Source organism: Festucalex cinctus, chromosome 5 (genome assembly GCF_051991245.1).
Source record: "Festucalex cinctus isolate MCC-2025b chromosome 5, RoL_Fcin_1.0, whole genome shotgun sequence".
NCBI lineage: Eukaryota > Metazoa > Chordata > Actinopteri > Syngnathiformes > Syngnathidae > Festucalex > Festucalex cinctus.
This window is the reverse complement of record NC_135415.1, coordinates 28,656,075-28,680,563: the sequence shown is the minus strand read 5'-3', so window position 1 is coordinate 28,680,563 and position 24,489 is coordinate 28,656,075. Positions and strand designations below refer to the sequence as shown.

Here is a 24,489-nt window from a genome sequence, read left to right as displayed (position 1 = left end):
CTAGAGCGCCCTCTTGTGGTTTAGTGTGAAAATAACATGTGAATTGATATAATGATGTGTTTATAATTTCACACATACGTCGCACCCCCGGCCAAACTATGAAAATAACTTACATAATCCAAAAAATACGGTACATTTAATATTAGCAATCTCTATTCCGCTAAAACTCCCATTATTACACCAAGCGCATCCGGTTGAGTTTCCAGCTTGTTCATGCACTAACATTCAACCCCCACAAGGGGCCACTGCTGAGGCACATGCCATCACTCACCGGGGCTGGGGATGGAGACAGGCTTGTCAAACTTTGCTTTTCCTCGACTGAACCTCTCCAGCATGAGGTCTTGTGACAGAGAAGACGTGGATCTGAAGGGGAGAGACGCAGCTCGAGTTGAATTATAGCCTTTTGCTGGAATGTACTATAAACAACACGGGATCCAGTGTATGACCTGTATGTGGACTCAAAACACTCACACATGATACAGTGCGATCCAACTCTTTATTGATGTTTTTGTTTCTACAAACAGCTTAATTTTTAATGTTAGTGGAATATGAAACTTGTAATTAAGAAAACACTAGGAACACAGTATCTAGTATCAGCATTTTCTTTTCAGGGTTTTTGACAAGTATGCAATCAACTAGGGGTGAAATGAGTTTAGTAATTTGAGTACCGTGGTTAAAAAAAAAAAATGCTTGGGGCTTTTTTTTCTGCCCGGTACCCACTTATTTACGTGTACACTGTCAGGAAGTAGTCAAGCCAAATGCAACAACAATTATTTATACTACGCGTGACAGTAACGCGGTGAGAAGACCAACTTCAAAATAAAGCAAATAAAATATGGACATCAATGCCTTTGTACTCTTTGATTTTGAAGTTGTTCCCTACAGCGATTCGTGGCATAATGGCTGACTTGATTCGTCTTGCAGACTGTGTTTGTATTTTAGGACGTTTATATTGCTGTCACAACATGTTGCTACCGATATCAACAATGTAATGTCGTCCTGAAATCATGTTGAATTGCCAATTAACTCATTCGCTAGCCGCCATTTTCACATTTCGCAATCCCGTTCGCTCCCGGCTGTTTTACTGGATTTTGACTGATTTAGCGAGGCCCACAGAATATTGTGTTCTATTGCTATAAACGCATGGAACCTATCAAAAGAAAGATTAAAGTCTCTTCTTTCATCAGGAAAAAAAAAAGTATGTTTCTATCTGTTTCCGTTTTGCAGCAATTAGCATTAGAAGAGAGCTAAATTTCATCAGTTTTCACAAATCTATTCAAAATTGTAAATAATTTAGCTTTTTTTCTACATGGCTCTGGTTGATCTCCTTTGCTCTGCTGCCACCTGCTGGCCGTTTGTGTAATAACTACCATTTCTGCAACCGGTCTTTGCAGTTGAGAGGCTGCATCAAAGCCTTCTGTATGCTCCAGCATAAAAAAAACAAAAACCGTATAAATACGTCTTTGGGACACTTAAAACATAAAAAAACCAACGTATTTACACGTTATTGGGAGCAAATGACACAAATCAATATCACATTTTTTTTGTCAGTACATCTTTTTAATTTTAACTCAAGTTTATGAATTATGAAATGTATCAATGACTAAAAGATGCAGCCATATTTCTATTAGTTTAACATGTATGAAATATTTTCTCGTTCATTAAGTAATTAAATAAAAGTTGCGATTAATCGTGAGTCAACTATTGAAGTCATGCGATTAATTACGATTCAAAATTTTAATCGCCTGACACCCCTATTCATTATCAGTGTATATTCTTACCCTCGGTGGAGGTCGATGCGCACACAAGCGCGACCCTCGCTGTCCCAGGCGCAGTAGGGGTCTCTGGCGAGCAGACAGTCTGGCTGAGAATGATAGCGGCTGCAGTTGGCTAAGGGCAACTGGAGAACCTCTGAACGCGAGCCGATGTAGACGTACTTCTAAACGGGAAACAATGAGGGAGGAAAGAGGAAAGCAGATCAGAAGGAAGAAGAAAGATAAACAGACAAAGAGACAGCGAGAGAGAGAGAGAGAGAGAGAGAGAGAGAGACACTCAATTCGGGGTTGGAGGAGATAATAGGATAATCACTCTCAATTACAATAACATTTAGCCCACGACCCTCTTCCCACTGCAATCTGGACTGCACTCTTCACAAAAGCTGCTATAAAACGTCTGGCGTGGCTAAGTCAACATCAATGAGATAAACAGTGGGTTTCAAGGGCTGTCCACAAAAAAAAACAAAAAAACAAGAACAACAAAAACACATCGATATAGGGGGACAAGCCACCGTGGAGCCTCGGGGACAGACAGTGTCAACACGGGGCAAGCAGACTGACAACACAGCAGGGGCACGGCACGGTTTCAATTTACCACAGCGGCCAAGTGTGAGTGTGATTACTGTTATTGTGAGGCAGGTTTTTGGATTCATGAGATGACAAAAGGGCAGCTTGATGATCAAGTTAAAAAAAAAAAAAAAAAAAAAAAAAAAGTACGGCAATGGCGCAGGAATCATGATCGAGTTTGGGTATTGTGTCTCAATATTGGCGATGAAAATGATCAATATTGAAACTTTATTTGAAGTTGTACATGAAAAATATGTAAAACAACCAACAAATACATGTGCTTCACTGGTAACGAGGGATGATACGATATTATCACAAGATGAAGCTCACGATACGATAATTATCACGATATTGTGGTGGAGGTTGCCAATATTTAAAAAAAAAAAGGTCACAATATTGTAAAAAAAAAATAAAAAGATGGGCTCATACTAAAAAAAAGGCACAACATTGTGCTTTTGTACATAACAGTAATTTTATATTATTATGTTTTATTATTAGTTATGCACGCACACATTCACAGACATATTAGTGTAGATTTTAAACATAGAAGGGCCAAAATAGCCCTAATGAAAATTAAATTGCACTAAAACGACACTAAAAAACTAGCCACCAGAGGGTGCTAGAACTGCACAAATGTAAATCAACCTGACTTTTTTTTTTTAACGGATGTGTTGCATTTAAATATTGTGAACGTAACGACGACGATATTGTGGCAGTTTTAATATCATGATATCACGATATTGTGCTTATTGTTACATCCATGACATGAAATTTTTCCCTCCACAATATCTCTATGCCGCATTACAAATTAACACATAATACTTCCAGCTTCTGCATGACAAACTAGAAACGCATTTCTGAGCAAGCGATCAATCTTCTGATTTTGCCCCATTTAGACCGTCGAGCATTTTGTCTGAAAAATGATTACTTTGAATTTATGAGTTCCTGACAGCCTGCGTGAACCGTGATGTTATCATCATTCATCTGGGAACGTTTTTAGGCATACAGTAGCTTCACTTAAGTGCCACCTTCCTACATCTTACACGTAGCAACCTCTGGGAAAGAGCCAAAAATGTGTATTTACCTTGGAGTGGGAAATGGTCAGGCTGTCTACTGGCTGGCCGATGTCAAACAGCTGGATTTCTTCAATCACGTGGGCTTCGGAGCCCAGGATGACAACCCTCTGCAGCCAGCCTTCAGCTGGAACACACAAAAGAGACCACACCAAAGACTAAATGAGGAATTAAAATGAAAAACTGGACTGTAGTCTTCAATGTGAAAGCACAAACACAAACTAAGGAAGGAACTAATTGTTGGCCAATTCCTAAATGCTATCAAATAGTTAGCATACTACTGCATTTCATCCAGACGGTGCAGGTTCGATTCCCAGGCAGTGCTGCCATACCCAGCCACTGCATGGATTTATTTAAAAAAAAGAAAAAAAAAAGTGTGGTTTGCATCACGAAGGACATCCGGCATAAAAAACGGCGCCAAACATGTCATGCGAGTGACTCGTGACCGGAAGTCAAAATAACAACTTTCAAGTACCATAATTTCCGCATTACAAGGCACACCTTCAATGAATGACATATTTTAAAACTTTTTCCATATATAAGGCGCTACAGTAGAGGCTGGAGTTACGTTATGCATCCATTAGATGGTGCTGCGCTAAAGGGAATGTCAACAAAACAGTCAGATAGGTCAGTCAAACTTTATTAATAGATTACAAACCAGCTTTCTGACAACTCCATTCACTCCCAAAATGAATAAACAGCTGTTTGTATTATTTTCTCTGAGGTAAAATATTAGTATTAGCTAGCGATCCAAGATGGCGGGATCTTCTGCGCATGCGCGTCACAGATCGTGCAGGTTCACCGATAGCGTCTTGTTGCGGCTCAATATTGATCCATATATAAGGCGCACTGGATTATAAGGCGCATGGTTAGCTTTTGAAAAAATTGAAGGCTTTTAGGTGCACCTTATAGTGCGGAAAATACGGTATGTACTTGGTAAAAGGAAGCTGAGCAGGCATACGATCGCATTCCCATATTGCAGTGTAGGGACTAGTGTCGGCCAATTCCTCAATTCTGTGGCGTAGTGTTGAAAAAAAAAAAAAAAAACCCTCGACAGGCGGTCCCCTCTCTCCTTTCTCTTTTCCATCAGCTGTTGCTGTGTTGCAGCTAATAGCTAATCAAGCCGGCAGCCCAATTGGCACAATGAGCGCACGTCTGCCAAGGGCCCTGTTGAGTTTGTGCTGTGAAGCACGACGAGCGGGGATCTGCACTTGGCTCAGACCAAGCACATATTTACAGCGCCTATGTGTGTCACAATGCGCGCGCATGTCGGCCTCACGGGCTGCCCGCACAAACAGCACGTGCGCCGCCTCGAAACAGCCACACGTCTTACAGTAGACGCTTTTTAGCACTGCGGCTATCTGAATGGTAAAGTGGTTCCCCTTCTCATTTATGAGACGGGCCGCATTCAAAGTCACATCGCCTCTAATTTTCTATCCCATTTGTGATGACGATACCTGTTGATTATGTTTGATCTCAGCCAAAACAGGACACCTGCGCATGAGCCCGATGGCCGCTCACAAGAGATATTAATTAAGTCGCACATACGCTGACATTTCCTTTGATGCATGAAGATGAATCTCGGCATGCAAATCAAGCACTTAATTGAAACCCCGCCGAAATGCGGCCAGATGGCCTGTTGTTGTGTTTTGTTTTTTTTGCCACCTTGCCTGATGCCAGTACCTGTCCAAGTAGACTGCCAAAGGCACAAAATGCTCATCTCTTCAACAAATATTACACTATGTGCTGCTCATTTAAATGTGGAATAAACATGTTTTTTGTACTGTTTCTATGTTCACTACAGGGACACCATACACACAGGAGACTTGTACCAAATTAAACTACTAATTACAAAATATATCAGATTCTGACGGTATGTTAACCGTAAACAAAAATATCATGATATCACAGAATTAAATGTACAACTCTCAAATAACCTTTTTTTTTTTTTTTTAAATATTTGGTTAAATAAAAAATCCTTCCACCCCTCCCACATTGTACACAATCTATTTTATTATTAAAAAGAATACTATATATAGAATATTTGGCACATTGAAAACCACGCACTATGTTAAATTTAAGTTTAAAGGCCCAGTATGCCGGTTTCACTCAGGAAAATGCACTTTTTAAATACAGGATGTACACACTTTAACTTTCTCTCAGTCTGAACACATCTGGGTTTATGTTAATCTTTGGTGGTGATTTTGTCCTAAACCCGCACCCCCCCCCCCCCCCCCCCCCAGCCTGTATTTTGCTATTTTGTGTTTGCTTTGTAAACAGCGGGATGTTTCTGTTGAAAGACAGTGTTTACACCTCTCCAGCCAATCGTGGTGTGTGTGTGTGTGTGTGTGTGGGGTGGGGTGGGGGGGGGGGGTGTTAGTGTCGCAAACGGGGCCGGGTGAACGTGTCGGCCGAGTGACGTCACTCCCGCCGCAATTTGAAAGCATGCAAGGACAAAATCACCACCAAAGATTAACATAAACCCCGATGTGTAGACTGAGAGAAAGTTAAAGTGTGTACATCCTGTATTTAAATAGTGCATTTTCCTGAGTGAAACCGGCATACTGGGCCTTTAAGGACAATGCACATTAATCAGAAGGCATCTAATGTAACTGAATATCTTTTGTCTAACCCAGGGATGGGCAATCTCGGTCCTCGGGGGCCGCAGCCCTGAAGGTTTTGGATGTTGCCCTTCTCCAACACAGCCGATATATGATCCGCTCATCGGCAAGCCCTGCATTAGATCCAATTGATTGCAAACAGCTTGTGTTGGAAGAGGAAAACCTGCAAAACCTGCAGGGCTGCGGCCCTCGAGGACCGAGATTGCACATCCCTCTGTTCTCCCTCCCGCTCCTCCACTCTTGCTCACCAAGGAGCAGTACAAAACAAGTTAATTGGAGGCAATTAACTTCAAAGAAGCAGCTTGTTTACTCAACTCTGCAAGCAGCCAATCAGATTGTGCACTTCTTTGAAGTCCCCTCAAAAAAAAAAAAAGATAAGAAGAACTTCATTACCAGTGACAGCAAGTATTAGCTGCAATTGAAATCTTTGACTTTTTAAAACCACGATAAACCAGCTCACGCATAGAAACACGATGTAATTTTATACCTGTGCCAAGGAAGAGAACGCTGTACGCTCTTTGGTCGAGACCAGTAACCCGATCTACGACCAGCCTTGTGAAGTTGACGCCCTTGGTGAGAAGCAGGGGGCGAGCAAGTGCTTTGTCCTCCATCAGTGGGTGCTTCTTGGCAAAGTTGAGCGTTGCGTCAGGTAGCTGCAGAGAGCTGTTGTAGCCGCTCTCCCTGTCTAAGTTTGTGATACACTGCAGCGCACACAGAAAAACGGCAAAAGACAAAGGGAGGGGGAGAAATGGATGCAAGGCAGAAGAGAAATTTAAGAGGGGAAGAGAAAAATGAGGCCACAGTGTGAGGGACGAGAAGAAATAAAAAAAAACTTTTGACTTGTTTCACTCCAACGCCCTTCCACTTACACCACTTTATTTGTACTTTCCCCGCCATTCTGGATCATTACACTAATAGCTTTTCATCACCAGGGATGTAACGATACCGGCAATATCGTGATATCGCGATATTAAAACTGTCACAATATATCGTTGTCGTCGTCATGTCACAACATTAATAGCAGCACATCAGTTTAAAAAAAGAAGTCAGGTTGATTTGCATTTGTGCAGTTCTAGCACCCTCTGGTGGCTAGTTTTTAAAAAAAATTTTTTTTAGTGCAGTTTAATTTTCACAAGGCATGTTTTGGCCCTTCTATGTTGAAAATCCACGCTAATGGTCAGATGAAGGGGAATGTAATATGCTTGTGAAGCGAGTCAATATGTGGAGTAAGTGCCTCAATACATATATTATACTTATTAGGGCTGGGAATCTTTGAATGTCTCACGATTCGATTCGATGACGATTTTTGGGTCAACAATTCGATTCAGAATCGATTTTCGATTCTCGATTCAAACGCTTTTCGATTCAAAATGATTTGATTGACAAATGATTTCTGCTTCAATTGACAGATATGCACAACATTGTCATGATCTACTCCAGTCTGCTTTGCAAGACAAAATGACAAATAGAGACATTAAAGTTTCTTTTTTTTGTTTGTTTGTTTAAACATTTATTTATTTTGTATTGTAAGTGCCTTTTTCTGCAAAAACAGCATGTGGGCTACAACTGCCTTTTCTCCTTCTTCTTCATTTCTAATTGAAATAAAATCGATTTTTGGATATTAATATCGATTCGATTCGATTCATAAGTAAGAATCTCGATTCTTTTATGAATTGATTTATTGTTATATCTAATATTTATAATATTTTTAAAATATTTTTCATTGCTGTACTGTACAAAAGCACAATATTGTGTGTTTTTTTTAAGTTTTTTTTTTTAGTATGAGATCTTTTTTTTTTTTTTAACAATATTGTGACTTTTTTTTTATATCGCCATCCTCTCCAAAATATCACGTCGTGATAATATCGTATCGTGATGTTTGAATATCGTTCCATCCCTACTCATCACCCCGCAATATAATCCTTCAGTCACTCTCGTCTGTTTCTTACCGATCCAGGCCGTGGGTTGGGGACGGGTCCGGTATAGCGCCCCCACCTTTGGGACGTCTCCCTGTATTCCTTGTAGGAGCCCTCAAACACCTTTTTCACATCACTGATCTGGTACTGACATACCGCCGACACGTCCACGTCACCCCTGAAACATTGCAGGCGAGGCACGAAGTTAGTGATGTGCGGTGGCGTAAAAGGAGAGAGAGACGGATTAGCTGTCATCCGATTGTGAGAAATGTGACGTTTTTGCTCGCAAGAAGCTTCTGTGCTGCAGCAAGGCCAAAAGAAGAGTGGGAGTTACACCACGCAGGAAAATAGGGAAGGGAAAATAAACCGTTATTGTCACAGGATAAAGATAAGAGTTATCCTTAAATAATGACTTTTGTTAACTACAATGTGTGGCATAATACTTTTGTGTTTAAAGAGTGAACAAATGTGACAACGTACGCTTTATTTAAAAAGGCACTCGTTCCTATTTTGACAGTTATTCCTCAATTATACAAGAACCATATTTGCACTAAGCTAAGTGACTTTTCAAAATGGACTCTGGATCTTTAGGACCTGTTTATGTGAAATATGTGCCTTTGCACAGCAGTAACTTCCTGACTACCATCAATTCAAATTTGTCCACTGTAGTGGACCTTTTTTAACCTAAATATCTCCCACCCACCCAGTACATACGATTGAATTAACTCCTTTTGTGCTATATAGAGGACATTAAGAGCTTTCCAATGATGCCAAATGTGTAGGGGCGGGGCTTTGCTACCTTTGATTGCATCATAAAAGAAAATGGCTTCCCTCAGTGCAAGCACTTTTTAGGGAAAAAAAGTATAACACTTTTTTATTGAACAAATTTAGGCTTTAAATGTTGTTAGCATGTTTTCAAGAAGACTCTTAAGAACACATTAAAGTATTGTTTGAATTATTTTAACTAAATTTGAGCCTAGCATTTAATTTTTAAAAAATGTCCTCTGTAGTGGACACATCATAGCTTAAAAATAACTTTTCTTTCAAAACTTTCTTTTGCAGTATTCCAGTTACTTCACAAAGATTGCGGAATATCAAAAATAAATATGAATGGACAATATCTTTTTTTTTTTTTCCTGGTAGTCAGGAGGATATGAGGTATTCAATCTTAAGACAGTGCTGGTATCCTAGCATGTCAAATTGAACAAATTTAGGCTTTAAATGTTGTTAGCATGTTTTCTATGAGACTCTTAAGAACACATTAAAGTATTGTTTGAATTATTTTAACAAAATTTGAGCCTAGCATTTAAGTTTTAAAAAAATGTCCTCTGTAGTGGACACATCAGTTTCAAAATAAAAAGTTTTTTTTTTTTTTCTTCTTCTTTTTGCAGTATTCCAGTTCACAAAGTTTGGGGAATATCAAAATAAACATTATGGACAATATTTTTTTTTTCCTGGTAGTCAGGAGGATATGAGGTATTCAATCTTAAAAGAGTGCTGGTATCCTAGCATGTTAAAGAGCTAGCAGATTCATTCAGATAATGACTTAAAATGTAAGTCATTATTAGAATAATATCAAATTATCTTCATGTTATCTTTTTTTTTTTTTTTCCTTCAAAAGCTCGGGGGCTTGAAGGAATCCCCAGCCTATCACATAGAGAGAAAAAAGGATTGAGATTCATTTCACCCAGTGAAGAAACAAAGCTTTAAGTTCAAAGCTGATTCACTTCGCAACGTGATATCTCAACGAGGAATATAAAAGTCTCCAGTCAAAGAACGCCGCCTCGGGACAAGGGGACGTCTCAATTTTTGAAAAAGAAAACCTCATGCCCTTGCTCCTCTTTCCTTTGTTGTCAAACGACTCATCAACACATGACTCTTATAGACTGGCCCAAAAATGACATTTGCGCTTCAGTGATAGGACACTCTCTGTCTCTCTCTGTCTGTCATTTTTCCATTTATCCATCCCTCCTGCCATGCAGAAGCAATGGAAATTTTCTGTTTTTTTATGATCATTGTCAAAGTATGAAAACAAATACCTGCTGTCTGCTTTGATTTTTGGTTGCAAGGAACATTGCTGCTGTATATTAAATCAGTAATTTGATTTGACCAGTGCATTTATGACATACAATTCATATCGTATGAATTATCTATTGGAGACATTATTTCGTAAACCAGGAGGATTTTATCAAAACTTGATCGCAATGTACTGTTTTGTACTATATCGGATGTAAGTACTGCAAATAGTAATATTTATTATTGTCCTGGGTGTACTAGGTGGTGCGCCGGTGCGCATGAGGGCTGGAAATTGAATGTTGCGCTCCAGTTCCATATGTCAGTGCTCTTTTGTGCGCTAAGAATATGTCGGACCAGCCTCAATTAAAGTAAAGTCAGCCGCAACAACAATTGCTTTCAAGGGCCAATTACAAAATAAAAGCTAAGTACAGCAATTCTATACAGGACTGTCTCAGAAAATTTCAAAATTGTGATAAAGTGCATTATTCCATTGTTTTAATATTGCTGATTATGGCTTTTTTTTTTTTTTTTACCTGGTCTGAGGAAATATTCTAATATTTTGAGATAGGATATTTGAATTCTGCGATTGGGCTGGCAACAGGTCCAGGGTGTACCCCGCCTACTGCCCAAGGCCAGCTAAGATAGGCTCCAGCACCCCCCACGACCCTTGTGAGGAAATAAGTGGTCAAGAAAATGGATGGATATGTGAGTTTTCTTAAGTTCTAAGCCATAATCAGCAATATTAAAAATAAAAGGCTTGCAATATTTCAGTTGATTTCTAATGAATCCACAATGTATGACATTTTTGCTTATTTAATTGCATTCCAGAAAATAATGGACTTTATCACAATATTCTACTTTTCTGAGACAGTCTTTTATTTATATGATGATATTAGTACTTGTTTTGCTTTTATTTGGAGTTGACCCATCCTATAAAACTGACGTGGGGGCTTGCATGACTAGGCTGGCTCCCTCATAATGGCTACACTTGGATGGAGATAACCGGAGAAGCGGTTATCTCCGTGTGACGCAACTTCTATAGTCCATTAAAATATTGTTTTTGTGTCTGACTCACCACTGAGCGTGAAAGATGCCGAAGAAAGTAGTCCCCTTCCAGTCCTGCCCCGGCAGCGTGAAGACGGCCCGGAGGTTGTTGAAGGAGACGTGCCGCTCGGGGAGGGAGCAGTCCAGCCGAGCTTTTTGGAAGGTGGTCCATTTTTTCTGCAGCGTGCGGGTACCGCCGAGATCACCCTGAAGAAGAGACGTGCCAGGTCATTGTCAGCAACGCAAGAGCCCTTCCAAGTTTGAGGTCGCCAGCATATCGCAGTGCACATTTGCACACACCTAACCATTCACAATCATTTTTGAGTGTCTACGCAACTTAACTTAACTTTGCTCCCAATAACGTATAAATACGTTTTTTTAATGGTTTAAGTGTCCCAAAGACGTATTTATATGTTTTTTTTGTTGTTTTTGTTTTTAATGCTAGAGCATACAGAAGGCTTTGATGCAGCCTCTCAACTGCAGAAATGGTAGTTATTACACAAACGGCCAGCAGATGGCAGCAGAGCAAAGGAGATTAACCAGGGCCATGTTGAAAAATAAGATTCGTGAAAATTGATTAAACTTAGCTATATTCTAATGCTAATTGCTTCAAAATGGAAACAGATAGAAATATACTTTTTTGTTTCCTGATGAAAGAAGAGACTTTAATGTTTCTTCTGATAGGTTCCATGTTTTTATTTCAATAGAACACAATATTCAGTGGGCCTTGGAAAATAGAAATATGGCTGCATCTTTTAGTCATTGATACATTTCATAATTCATAAACTTGAGTTAAAATTAAAAAGATGTACTGACAAAAAAAATGTGATATTGATTTGTGTCATTTGCTCCCAATAACGTGTAAATACGTTGGTTTTTTTTATGTTTTAAGTGTCCCAAAGACGTATTTATACGGTTTTTGTTTTTTTATGCTGGAGCATACAGAAGGCTTTGATGCAGCCTCTCAACTGCAAAGACCGGTTGCAGAAATGGTAGTTATTACACAAACGGCCAGCAGGTGGCAGCAGAGCAAAGGAGATCAACCAGAGCCATGTAGAAAAAAAGCTAAATTATTTACAATTTTGAATAGATTTGTGAAAACTGATGAAATTTAGCTCTCTTCTAATGCTAATTGCTGCAAAACGGAAACAGATAGAAACATACTTTTTTTTTTCCTGATGAAAGAAGAGACTTTAATCTTTCTTTTGATAGGTTCCATGCGTTTATAGCAATAGAACACAATATTCAGTGGGCCTTGGAAAATCTGTCAAAATCCAGTAAAACAGCCGAGAGCGAATGAGTTAAATGTGCCACATGTTGCTTTGGAGTTCAGTTACACGTATTTATTTTGATATAACACCCTTAGAAAAGCCATTGTGCCAAACAATGTCATTCTCATTGTCCTCGGTGATGGCATGTGCTCTAAGAAAAGATAAAGTACGTGTTAATGGTGATAGTATAGCCGTTGGAATGAGACAATAGCACAGTAGAGTAAAACCAATATCAGCAGGATGCATTGAATTATTCATTGCTTCAGTGTTCATCAAGTGCGGGCATCTGTTTCTAATTTCATTCAAAGAGGTTTATTGTTCTTCTCAGACAAGACATTAAAGGGCATTCTCCATAAAGCTTGCAAATACAGTGCGCTTAATTACACACGTCTTCACCCTGTTAACACTTTTCTCCGAAATGCTGTCGTATCTTGATTTTTTTTTTGCACGTTTGCCAAGTTGGCAGATCGGTCTGAGCTAAGATGAACATTCCGCCGTGCTAAAGGGGTGTGTCCTTGAAGATACTCCCAGACACTTTGGTGGCAGAACGTCAGTCTTAAACTACACTTGCACATATGGTCCGTGGGCCACCACCATCCTGCTAAGGGGCTCAATCCAGCCCATGTTACAGGGTTACAGTTGCCTACTGGAATACGCGGATGATTCCACCTGTTATCCCTAATTTTGCCCCTTGGGGGCACTGCCTTCGACAAACTTGAGAGTAAAACTACACTCTGACACATTATTATTGTTCATGCCATTACATTTGTCAATGTATTTTTTATTCATGTTTAATTTTTAAAGTTTATACTAGGGGTATCAGGCGATTAAAATTTGTAATCGTAATTAACTCATTTGCACCCAAAAACGTATAAATAAATTTTATTTAAGTAACTCATCTCTTCAACAAATTCTGCACATTTTTAACATTGTAAAATACAACTTGACACCAGTCTCCACAAATAAATGCATTATTATTCAAGTTACTCATTTGCTCTCAATAACGTATAAATACGTTTTTTTTAATGTTCTAAGTGTCCCAAAGACGTATTTATAAGTTTTTTTTGTTTTTTATGCTAGAGCATACAGAAGGCTTTGATGCAGCCTCTCAACTGCAAAGAACGGTTGCAGAAATGGTAGTTATTACACAAACGGCCAGCAGGTGGCAGCAGAGCAAAAAAAAAAAAAAAAAAAGTGGCATTCAAGGAACTTTAAATTGACACAAAATTAATTAATTAATTATACAGTCAAGGCCAGGTTATAAATTTCCTGTTATGTATGGTTATGTTATGTTTCCAGTAGCCCAATCCACATGCCATCAAATTAGGCTACGCGCGGCCTCTCAACTCTAATTTGACACGCCTGTTCGACCCAAACAAAACAAACTAATAAAGTGTGTGGCGTAACGGTTACCTTGCAGACGCGAGCCACTCTCGCCACATTGAGCTCGGTGTCGCAATCCAGCTCCAACGCTCGCTCACTGAAGAAGAAATAGATCTTGTCGTCGTCGCCCTCCTTGCTGCCGCTGCTCTCTCGAACCAGGGCTGACCCCACAAAGTCTGGTTCTGCACACACACAAACGGCATTCAGAGACAATCTGTTTGTGACCCGACACTGCTTCTTCATTGCTAGCAAGGTAAGGATTTTTTATTTTTTATTTTTTGCTGAGTCACTCTTGATTTAATTCATGTTGTGAATGATGTTGACATTTTATTGCGTACCATTATCTGGCTACAATGCGGATTCCATTATTTTCAACACGTACTGTCTACCTTTTAAAGCAGTACATTAAGCCACAATGGGACACTTAAAAAAAAAAACATGTTGAAGCTCAAACTAATGTACTTTTAGATTATATCTTGGCCTCATCTGTATGTTAACTCTCTCGCCAATTCTCTCTACCTGTCCCTCTATTGGCTGTTAGCCAACCGTAACGCCTGCCCTTTCATTACCAATTCCATTTGCTGTGACCTCATCCTCTTTCCCTTCATTTCTTTCCACATTTCTCATTTATTTCCTTTCAAAAGATAACAAAAACGAAACAGTGCCAAAGTGCTATGCTTTATTTCCTGAACTCATTCTCTCTTCTTTTTTTGTTCTTAGACGTTTCTGGCTGTTTTTTTCCCTCCTCTCCCTTTAATTAAAATCTGTCCAAAAGAAACTGCCGCCATTGTCCGTCTAATTTATTTTACGTGATGAATTCATTCACGTGTCAGCATCGACTTACGCTTACATTGCTGAAAAGTATATTCATGAAATTCCGATATGATGATATTTAAGAGACCAGTGTTTTAAAATTGCTGCTCTAACGAGGACTAGTGACTATGCATGATGAGTGACTTTGTAGTATCTATTTATGTTTGGAACATCTCATTTGAATGTCAGCTTTTGTGAAACTGCAAAAAACAATAATAAGCCTTGAGTGTTGAGTAGTGTGGCTACTACTTCAAGAACATATGACAATAAAATACATGAATACCTTTTATAAGTCGGGCTGGAAGAAAAGGTTTGACCGTGTACAATTACGTGCACTTAAGACGGAAAATGACAATTTAAGGCCCATGTTTTTTTTTGTTTTTTGTTTTTTTTAATCCTGTTCTAGTTTTGGCACCCATCTTACTGCTGTTAATGCTATGCTTAATAAGACTCTTCATTACCCCTTTGCATGTGTTTTATTCCAAGTAATTAATTCGTGAAGTACAGGTATTCAAAATGACTTTCTCCTAACATACTTACCATTGAGCCATGCAGGCAAGTATTCACTCTTCATACTATAGTGCTGTTGGCCCAAGTTCCTTTGTATGACTGGCTCAGTTCCCAAGAAGTTGTTGAGCGTGGCAGAGTAGAGCTCTTTGTCTGTACCAATAAAAAAAAAAAAAAAAGTCTTGGTTTAAATCAAACTCAAATGAAAATAACGAAGGTCAACAGTCCATTGGAGGAACACAAATGAAGAATGGGTGCCTGAAGGATTAGCTAAACCATGCACCCCGAATTAAATGCAACGTGCAAAGTTGCATTGGAGTCCTGGTGTTACGCTGTGGGGTTGGATCCCCAAAAACGCGGACGCAAATAAGAAGTTTAACACTTTATTCGCATAATATCAAAAGGCGAGGAACTAACTTGACTAGACCAGAAACAACGGGAAGGCATCGAGGAACAGAGGAGCAGGTGGCCAGATGGAACAGAGGTAATAATCCGACAAAAACACATGCTTCTCAGACAGTTTATAGAGACAGTGAATCGACCTGATTGGTTGTGGCAAGACATGTGGGTAACAGGACTGACATGGAATTATCTGATTGGCTGTTGGTTCGATAAAGAGATCCAAGATTCCTGACATCACATAGCTTCTGACATCACATAGCGTATACCAGTTGAAACTAGGTGCCGAATACATCGGTTCAAAACACACTTGACCTCACGGTCATGACCCAAACATAACCCGTACATGACCCTAGTCACAGTCAGCATCACCCTTTGCGTAACACCTGGACCCTCTGCGTAACTGCACGGTGACAAAACAAAATGGTTTTATGCCTCTATCAACGCCGTACATCATATTGATCCCCAACTCAAAATGCAGCTGAGATGGAGCAGCACACGCAGCAGGCACACATACACACGACTCACCTACGATCAGGCCGGTGTGGCCCTTGGCGGGGTCATATGGACATTTCCCCTTCCCGTCTTCCAGGACAGCAGTGCTGAGACTGAAATAATCTGCATTCTGCAAGTACACATTGATACTTCAATGTACACAGCGGCATCATCCACACTACAGTGAAGTTGAAGTTCTGTCAGACATGATTTTGTTTACGTATGACTTTCTTACCACATAGGTGCATTTGGGCTGAAAGGCGTAGGTACCGCACGTGTACAGGTGTGTGTGGTTATAACTCTGCAGGAAGCGAATGTAGTTGAAGCACTCGGTCTGGGGAGAGAGAAGAGGAATTTGGAATGTTGTTTTTTGTTCTGCCTTCACAATACTCAATAGTCACATAGTCCTATTTAGTAGCATTACAAGACAACACAGTCATAAAAACAGATTAGCAGTCATAAAAACAGATTAGCAGAGGAACTTGTATGGCCGGTGGGAGAAACAAACAATTCTCTCTCTCTCTCTCAAACTAATCTTCTCTGCCAACCTACCTGGTTGCTCTTCCCCTTGATGACGCACTCCCTCTTCTTGTCCAATGGTGCTGGCCAGTCAATCTGCACGCAAGTGAAAGATATTTGGATCGGAAAATCCCAAATATAAAACGATTGAGGGCATTCCAGGTATTTTGATTATTATTTTAGGAATACGGGAAGGGTAAAATATTAGGGAAGGCTTTCATGAAAGGGATACTTGACTCATTTAGCCATTTTCAGCGCTAAAATGTTAATATTTTGTCGAGAATTAATTTGATAACATCATTAGGGTGCTTCATGGTACGATACGATAAGCGATACAAGGCTCACGATAACGATGATCTCACGATATGACGATACCGCGATTATGGATATATTGGTCAGGTAATAAATGCACAATAATATACGATAAAACTACTCAAGACATAAATTGATGTTTTTTTACAATTAGAAAAGAGTTTCTTTTTGTTCCATCACTGAAACACAATATTAAAACTGTTCTTCTTTACAGTGCGTACTTTAGTGTATTTTTTTTTAAACAAATCCAAATGTTTTTGTGTAATGTTGCAAAAGTAAATAAATAAAATTACTTAAATATTAAATCCAATTAAATCAATATTAATATTCCTCAGAAATTGTGTGCTTCAAAAAGTCGAAACATAAAAACAGATAAACACAAGTAAGAGTAAGCTCATGAGTCTTCTTCGCCTGAAGACTTCCGTACACTTCACCGTCATTCTTATGAGGTGCTCCCCCTAGTGGCCCGCCAAGTAATTGCTCAATAAGCCATGAACAATGAACAATATTAATCAAGTACGTTTAACTCTTTGACCGCCAAAAACGTTTTATGACGTATTCTAAAATCCTAATGAATGCTGCCATAAACGTTAATTTACGTTTATTACGTTTTTTTCTCTCTCAATGGGCAGCGCAACGTCTTGTACAGCGCTTCCTTGTCACTAAACAAAAAATATTAGTATCAAAGTCCCTGTTGTGCAAAAAATCACAAAAAGCTTGTTTTCTCTTTAGATTTTTGTATTTTCGCTTATGTTACCCAAATGACCTAATTTCAAAACGTAAAAAGGTAGAAACATACTTTTTCTTTTCTCGTGAAAGAATGGAACCCAATCTTTCATATGGTATCCACCACGTTCATGTAGTCATACCGCACAATATTCTGTTTGCTTTGAAAGGTGAGTGAAAATGCTTGAAATCGGCTGGCACCGTTGGGGTTGTTTTTTGGATAACGTTTGGCAGTCAAAGAGTTAATAAGAGGTGATTATTATTGCGGCACGTTTGGTCAAAGCTCCAGCAGAGGAAACACGAGGGATGACTGAGCTACTGTAGATAAATAATTGGACCAAATCAACGGAAGAACACGACTTGAATAACTTAAAGGGGTGTTTAACGTTGGGGAAAAAAAAAAAAAGTCTCAAATTCGGAGTGATAAGCAGATGGCGGTGGAGGGCAAAACTTTGGAGCGCTGGCATCATTCCTCGATGTTCCACACTTGGGGAATGTTAACAGGTGGTCTTATCTTCTTCACTGCAAGACTCATAAAGCACAACAGCCGGCCGCTTGCATGATGCGACTGTTTGCGTGCGCATCTCTGTGTGAGCTTGTAATAACTTCTCATTACAGTAAAATCAGATAATAATCCCTAAACTGCTGCAGGCTGCTCACGATGCCTTCACTCACCTGCTGTGATTGTATTGATCACAATGCGGGTCAATTATTGACGACCCTTTGCCAAAGCATATTGGGTTGCCGAGGCTTCATCATCTCACTGAATATGTGAGCGGCCATGTATGAGGCAAATAAACACAATTCCCACAGAGTGCATTTCAGCAAAACGAGATTGCAGATATTAAAATCTGGCCAATACAAAGAGGACGGAATATGCGCATGAGGAACGGAGCCAAAAGCGTGAGCAATATGCATTACTTGTGTGCTTTTCAGCCAAAAGTAGCACACATTACAATTTTAATATTTGGCCGCTCTCTCGGGCTATTACTGAATGAGGCTTAAGCAAAGGGCTCAGCCAAATGCATTTAAAATAAAGCAATAACCTGGAAAAATGACATAAACCCTCAATCCAGGAAACAGACTTTCCTGAAAAGACTTTTCCTGTTTAATAAAAGTTGAATTGTACCTCTACTTACGAACATCTATTTGTACGAAATTTTCGAGTTACGAAACGCCTCAACAGGAAAATATTGCCTCTTGTTACGAAAGAAATTTCAAGATACGAAAGGTAAAAATACATGACCGAACGCAACATCCTTTCAGCTATGGCTATTACCTAGCATCTTTCTGGCGTCCCATTGGCTAAGAGGAACCTCTACCGTACGCATCTATGAGCGTAGATAATAGCTAATAGATCGGTGTCTATGCAGCGTCCTCGTCATTCATCCCTCAGGCCATGAGGTGTTCCAATAGTTTTCGTAAATGTATGAACTAACGGCCGACGAATTTGTGCAAAAATTCAAACATTTGGTGATTGATGAAGGCACAGTAAGTTTCTAATTGCGACGAGACGGGCCTTTTTTTGGGGGGGGGGAAAAAGATGCTTCGCCGTACCGGAAGTTTCCATCAAGTTTTGGAATTTGTTGAAAAGAATCACCCAGAAAAAGTGTTCACCAGTCGGGCGATCGCTCACTAAGATGACGTTTGCCTTAGACATTTTCGAAGGATTGTTAAAAAAATAAATAAATAAAAAAAATAAAATCCTTGGATAAGTTCTTTACAAAACACCAGGCAAAAAAACACTTCTGAGAGAGAACATGAACCATAGAGGGCAAAAAAAACAAAGAGGACAGCAGTTAAAGAACGGTAAATGCCCATCATTTTTATTCTTTACTCTATTCTTTATTTTTTTACATTATGCACAACTCTCATTTATTATGCAATAATCTACTTGGAACATGTATTTGTTACATGTTTTGATGAATTTTTATGCTTTATAAAACATTTATGTCTGAATTTTGGGAGGCTTGGAACGGATTAGGGAATTTCCATGGAAAATGCGTCTCCACTTACAAAATTTTCTACTTAAGAACTTTCTTCCAGAACCAATTAACTTTGTAAGTAGAGGTACCACTGTATGTGTTTTTTGAGTCGTTTTGTTCTACATATTTTAGATGACTTTTTTTTGTTTAATGCCAGAAAGCATTCACTTGCACTAGCACATATTTAGTCAACAATGTATAATTGACATTTAATGCTGCCCAGTTAAGAGCTCAAACTGAGGTTTGGTGCCATGGTGTCTACGTGCAATTTTTACCAAACAAATAAAGAAGTTTGGACAAACAATTAAAGCACAAGAGACAAAGCTTGTTTTTATCTCACTAACATTATCATGAGATTTGTCTTCTCAAGTTTCTATTAACACGAAGGTACAGACACGGGTACATCCACACATTGTATATTTAACAAGATTTTAATCCGAAAATCCTAATTTTGTTCATGACCCTCATTTATATTTTTTATTATTTTGTCATTTACTGTTTTTTTCCCCCTCATTTAATCTGAGATATCTTACACCACATGCGACTTTTAACTTGATTTAAGTGACATACAGATTCTCTGTTCTCTATTTAGCCAACAGTAGCAGTTAACACAATTTACAATTATGACTCTGCAAGGAGGGTAGTTTAACACATTGTTAAAACAAAACAAAACACACAATTAAAACATTTGACAGTTTGTATCACATTAGCTTCTACAAACCTCAGCTTTAATCGAAGAACAGGTATGACTAATAAAAGGCCCAACCGTTAGTATGACTCATTTAATTTATTATTACACACCATTTTCCATTTTCATTATCTGCCGCAGTGTTTCTTTTCTTTTCTTCTTTTTTTTAGTGTGTTCTCAGATGTCCTTGAATCAGAAAATTAGAACCTCGGAAAAGAATAAAATGAGGGCAGTGTCTACATTAACACAAGGAAATGTGGCAAGGGCTGGGATTATACAATGCCTTATTCATAAAAGCTTTCAAGGAAATTGAAGTTAATCTATTAAGTTATTAGCATTCCAAATGTGTAGGGCTCAATAAGATAAATGTACAATGGGCATAATTCATCCAGATGTCTTAAAAAATAGTTTAGGTTCTTGCAGGAATCACTCGTGAAATTTTAGACCTTTTTTTTTTAGACTTTTTTTTTTTTTAGACTATTATGAGAAAAATTTTAGACCAATTTTTGACCGACCGAAGGAAAAAAAAAAAAAAAGTGTGTTTTGGGGGGGTCACATATTTGATTCTCAAAAACATATACAATACAATAAACAATATTGACAATGACCAACCTGAGATGAACTTCAGTTCTCAAAACAACGTACACAACAATCACATACATACAGGACTGTCTCATGAAATTAGAATATTGTGATAAAGTCCATTATTTTCTGTAATACAATTAAATAAGCAAAAATGCCACACATTCTGGATTCATTACAAATCAACTGAAATATTGCAAGCCTTTTATTGTTTTAATATGCCATTTTTTTTAAAAACTTGGTCTGAGGAAATATTCTAATATTTTGGGATAGGATATTAGAGTTTTCTTCAACTGTAAGCCATAATCAGCAATATTAAAAATAAAAAAAGGCTTGCAATATTTCAGTTGATTTGTAATGAATCCAGAATGTGTGGCATTTTTGCTTATTTAATAGCATTATAGAAAATAACAGACTTTATCACAATATTCTAATTTTATGAGTCAGTCCTGTATTTGTGCATGTGCATGTGCATGTGCATGTGCATGCGCGTTACCTGTGGCCGAAGCTGTCTGCTAATGTCATTGGGGTCCAAGGCAAATAGTGCCTCGCGTGCTCCGACGTACAAAACTCTCTCATGGTCTGATAGTGTCAGCATGCTGTAGTTGAACACTCCTTGAATGCTGAACCTGGCCATGCTGTCCAAAACATCTGGATGGAGACAAAAGAAACATTTGACTTGCCCCATTTGCTTACAGATGACAGGATAGAACATTTCACACTTTAATTGTTATCAATGTGTCCATGTCCCAGTTTATTCACACCAGCGAGCCACCCACCACACAACCCCAACTTAATCTTATCCACCTAGCTCCAGTTCGCACAAATTTCTTGGTTTTTATGCAATTCACAGATGGACCATAATACTGCTTTTCAATTTTAGCCCATATCATCCTCCACCTACATTCAACCTACGCTGCAATCATCATCACTTTTATGTAATCAATAAAATAAATAAATAAATAAATAAAAAACACTGTTCTCGCAGTTTCAGTAAACACATTCAGTGTTTCTTCACTTTCAGTTTGTATGCTGACACCATCATCACGAGAAGGTAATCATACTTACAGTACTGGACCTGGTAAACAAGGAGGACCAGATATTTCTCTTTTTTTCTCTATTTAGTGATACGCGCACACAAAAAAAAAAAACGAAAAAAAAAAGATGCAAATTCCCTCATAAGTCATACAAAGTCTTTAGGGAAAAAAATGTTTCTAAAGGCTGGCAAAAAATGTGTGAATCAGCATATCAAGTCAGACTTCAGTATATATTCTGTGAGTCTTTGATCAGTGAGAAAGGATTGAATCCACAACTTTGTCTTGAGTGCAAATGCTATGTACAGGATGAGAACATGCAGAAACAATCATGGTGTGCCGTGCATGGACTTGTATCCACAATTAAGGAAGACAGAAATAAATGTTTCAGAGTTATGGTATGCTCCTTTTCTGCAGAGCTTTGGAATTACATTATGACTAGGGATGTCCCGATCCCGATCACGTGATTGGAAACCGAGTCCAGATCACGTCGTTTTCAGCTGATCGGTATCGGGAGAAAATGATCGGGGTTTTCATTGTGGCAATTTTGTTCTTATTATTATTATTTTAGGGGCTACAAAGCAACAAAATCATCCAGAGGTAAACATATTGCCAAACAAAATTTATTTATTTATTTTTATGTGCATTTCTGATGCCCCCCCCCCCCCCCCCCCCACCACCACCACCAAAAAAAAAAAATCTTTGGGATGGTTTTGTTTAAATGAATGAAAAAAAAAATATTGAAGCACTCCCCCCCTCACCCCCCCACCTTAATACTTTACCGAGGAATCGGATCGTGACTCGGTATTGGCAGATCGTAAAAATCAGGTGACTTGGACTCAGACTCGGGTGCAAAAAAATGTTATCAGGACATCGCTAATTTTGACATTGAGAATTGAAATGAAATAAAAAAAAAGAAAAAGACCTTTTACAAGTGCCTGATGGTGAGAAGAGCCTCATTAAAAGCAGGAAGGTAGGAAAAGCCATTACTTAATTACTGTCATTACTTTTTCCTTTCATTGAAAAGACGGTTAGAGGCTTTTCAGTTCAGTTTGATTGGGGTAGCAATGAATGTAAACAAAAGTAATATCACGGGGAGAGCGAGATATCAACCAAAAAGCCTTATTACTGGCTATTTTCATGACTTACAGCAGCTTAGTTCAGCCATTTTTGTAAAATCAGATACGTTTTAGATCTGCATGTCAGAAGTGCGATAAGGTGCGCCAATTAAGCAAGGCTGCACAAACAAACAACATTAAATTACTTCTAAAAGCTGCCCTTGTTTTCATGGAATCTGAAAGGAGGGGGAGGGAAAAAAAGCACCAGATTTGAAAGCAACATCAAGGACAAAAGCATCAAGAAGTTGGAGAACAACATTCCCTGCATGATTTTAACCTTCTTAATGATAATTTTTTTAAAAATGAAACTGCTCCGGTTTATAATTTATCAGATGTATGGCATGAATTATGTCTTAAAATGCCCTAATATTAACCAGCTCAGTTGCCTAAAGACTATAAAAATGGGACCCATTTGCCCATCTTGACACTCAGCATTGCGGGTTGGAATCGGTGGATGGGTCAAATGCAGAGAAGGAATCTAACCCCACTTATCTGTGGTACTTAAACATTATAAATCAGTGTACAGTGGGATTTTAAAGTATTGATGCAAGTATCCAAAAAGGAGCATGCAAAAACCTATGAGGACCCAATAATAACGATTAGGTACGATTAGGCTGTTCATCATCTGGGATGCTGATGACAATCACATTTTAATGCAGTGCTTCTCAAATAGATTTATAAATTAATAAAAAAAAATGTTATAGTTTAATTAAGGATTTAATTTTATTTTTGAATTTCAGATGCACTTTAAATCTTTTCTGTTACAGTTAATGAAGCTATTCTTTGTAAGTTGGTCCATATGTCTTTGTTTATTTTATTCTCTTATACGTTAATACGGATACAGTGTTATGCAGAGGTGTGCTTATAACAATTTTATAGACAAATGATACTACTTATAGTCGCGTGGAGGTAGGGGGTGGGGGCGAGATGTTTTCCTCTTACTGGGGGGGGGGGGGGGGGGCACGACAGAAAACAATTGAGAATCACTGTTTTAATGCAAGGACTAACTGAGGTTTGATAATCTAATTAGCAATAATTCGGTTCCAATTCAGTGATTAGGAAGATGCGAGCCTTGGAATTACTGTGATGGAAATTTTCTCAGGTCTACCAATCTTATAGTGTGTTTTATTGTGATTTAACTTCTTAATGAGGGTAACAAACAATTTTGAAAAGAATATGAGTCAATTACAGAATGCAGGATTAGATCATCGGAGGTGCCACGAGAAATGATCCAAATCCATTTAATTTAATATTACATTATTAAATATATTCCTATCTTTTATATTCTATATCTATAATATTGTATATTTTAATATTTCATTATAGTTACATTTCGACAAGATCATCATTACTTTCGTATTCATCACTTTTGTGTAATTTTTGTTTGGTGCTTTGCTGTGAGATTTTTCTTATGTATTAGGGTGCCTTGGCTCAACAAAGGTTGGTAAACAATGTCACTACCATACAGACAAACTCCAGCAGAGTACACAAAACATAAGCAAGCAGAGACACGGGGAAAGAGATGATGTTTACTTTTCATTATGTCTCATGCTTTATTTAATATCACCTTGTTGTCACAGTGTTCACTTTCAAATGATTTGTCCCCACTGCAAATAATGCCATTCCAAGGAATGAATGGCACTGA

At 38.5% G+C, this 24,489-nt stretch overlaps 1 protein-coding gene across 2 annotated transcripts in view; it reads right to left on the bottom strand.

The window, feature by feature from the left end:
- Positions 1-24,489, bottom strand: part of sema4c (sema domain, immunoglobulin domain (Ig), transmembrane domain (TM) and short cytoplasmic domain, (semaphorin) 4C) — a 104,819-nt gene that overhangs the window by 4,234 nt on the left and 76,096 nt on the right. For both annotated transcript variants that reach the window (XM_077522751.1, XM_077522752.1), the window contains 12 exons: positions 21,189-21,343; positions 16,433-16,495; positions 16,116-16,214; positions 15,914-16,010; positions 15,020-15,139; positions 13,697-13,848; positions 11,044-11,219; positions 7,986-8,130; positions 6,524-6,737; positions 3,427-3,542; positions 1,782-1,939; positions 272-363 (listed from right to left, as the gene is read on the bottom strand). In XM_077522751.1, coding sequence (XP_077378877.1) covers positions 272-363; positions 1,782-1,939; positions 3,427-3,542; positions 6,524-6,737; positions 7,986-8,130; positions 11,044-11,219; positions 13,697-13,848; positions 15,020-15,139; positions 15,914-16,010; positions 16,116-16,214; positions 16,433-16,495; positions 21,189-21,343 — 1,587 coding nt within the window. The remainder of the gene's footprint in view (positions 1-271; positions 364-1,781; positions 1,940-3,426; positions 3,543-6,523; positions 6,738-7,985; positions 8,131-11,043; positions 11,220-13,696; positions 13,849-15,019; positions 15,140-15,913; positions 16,011-16,115; positions 16,215-16,432; positions 16,496-21,188; positions 21,344-24,489) is intronic.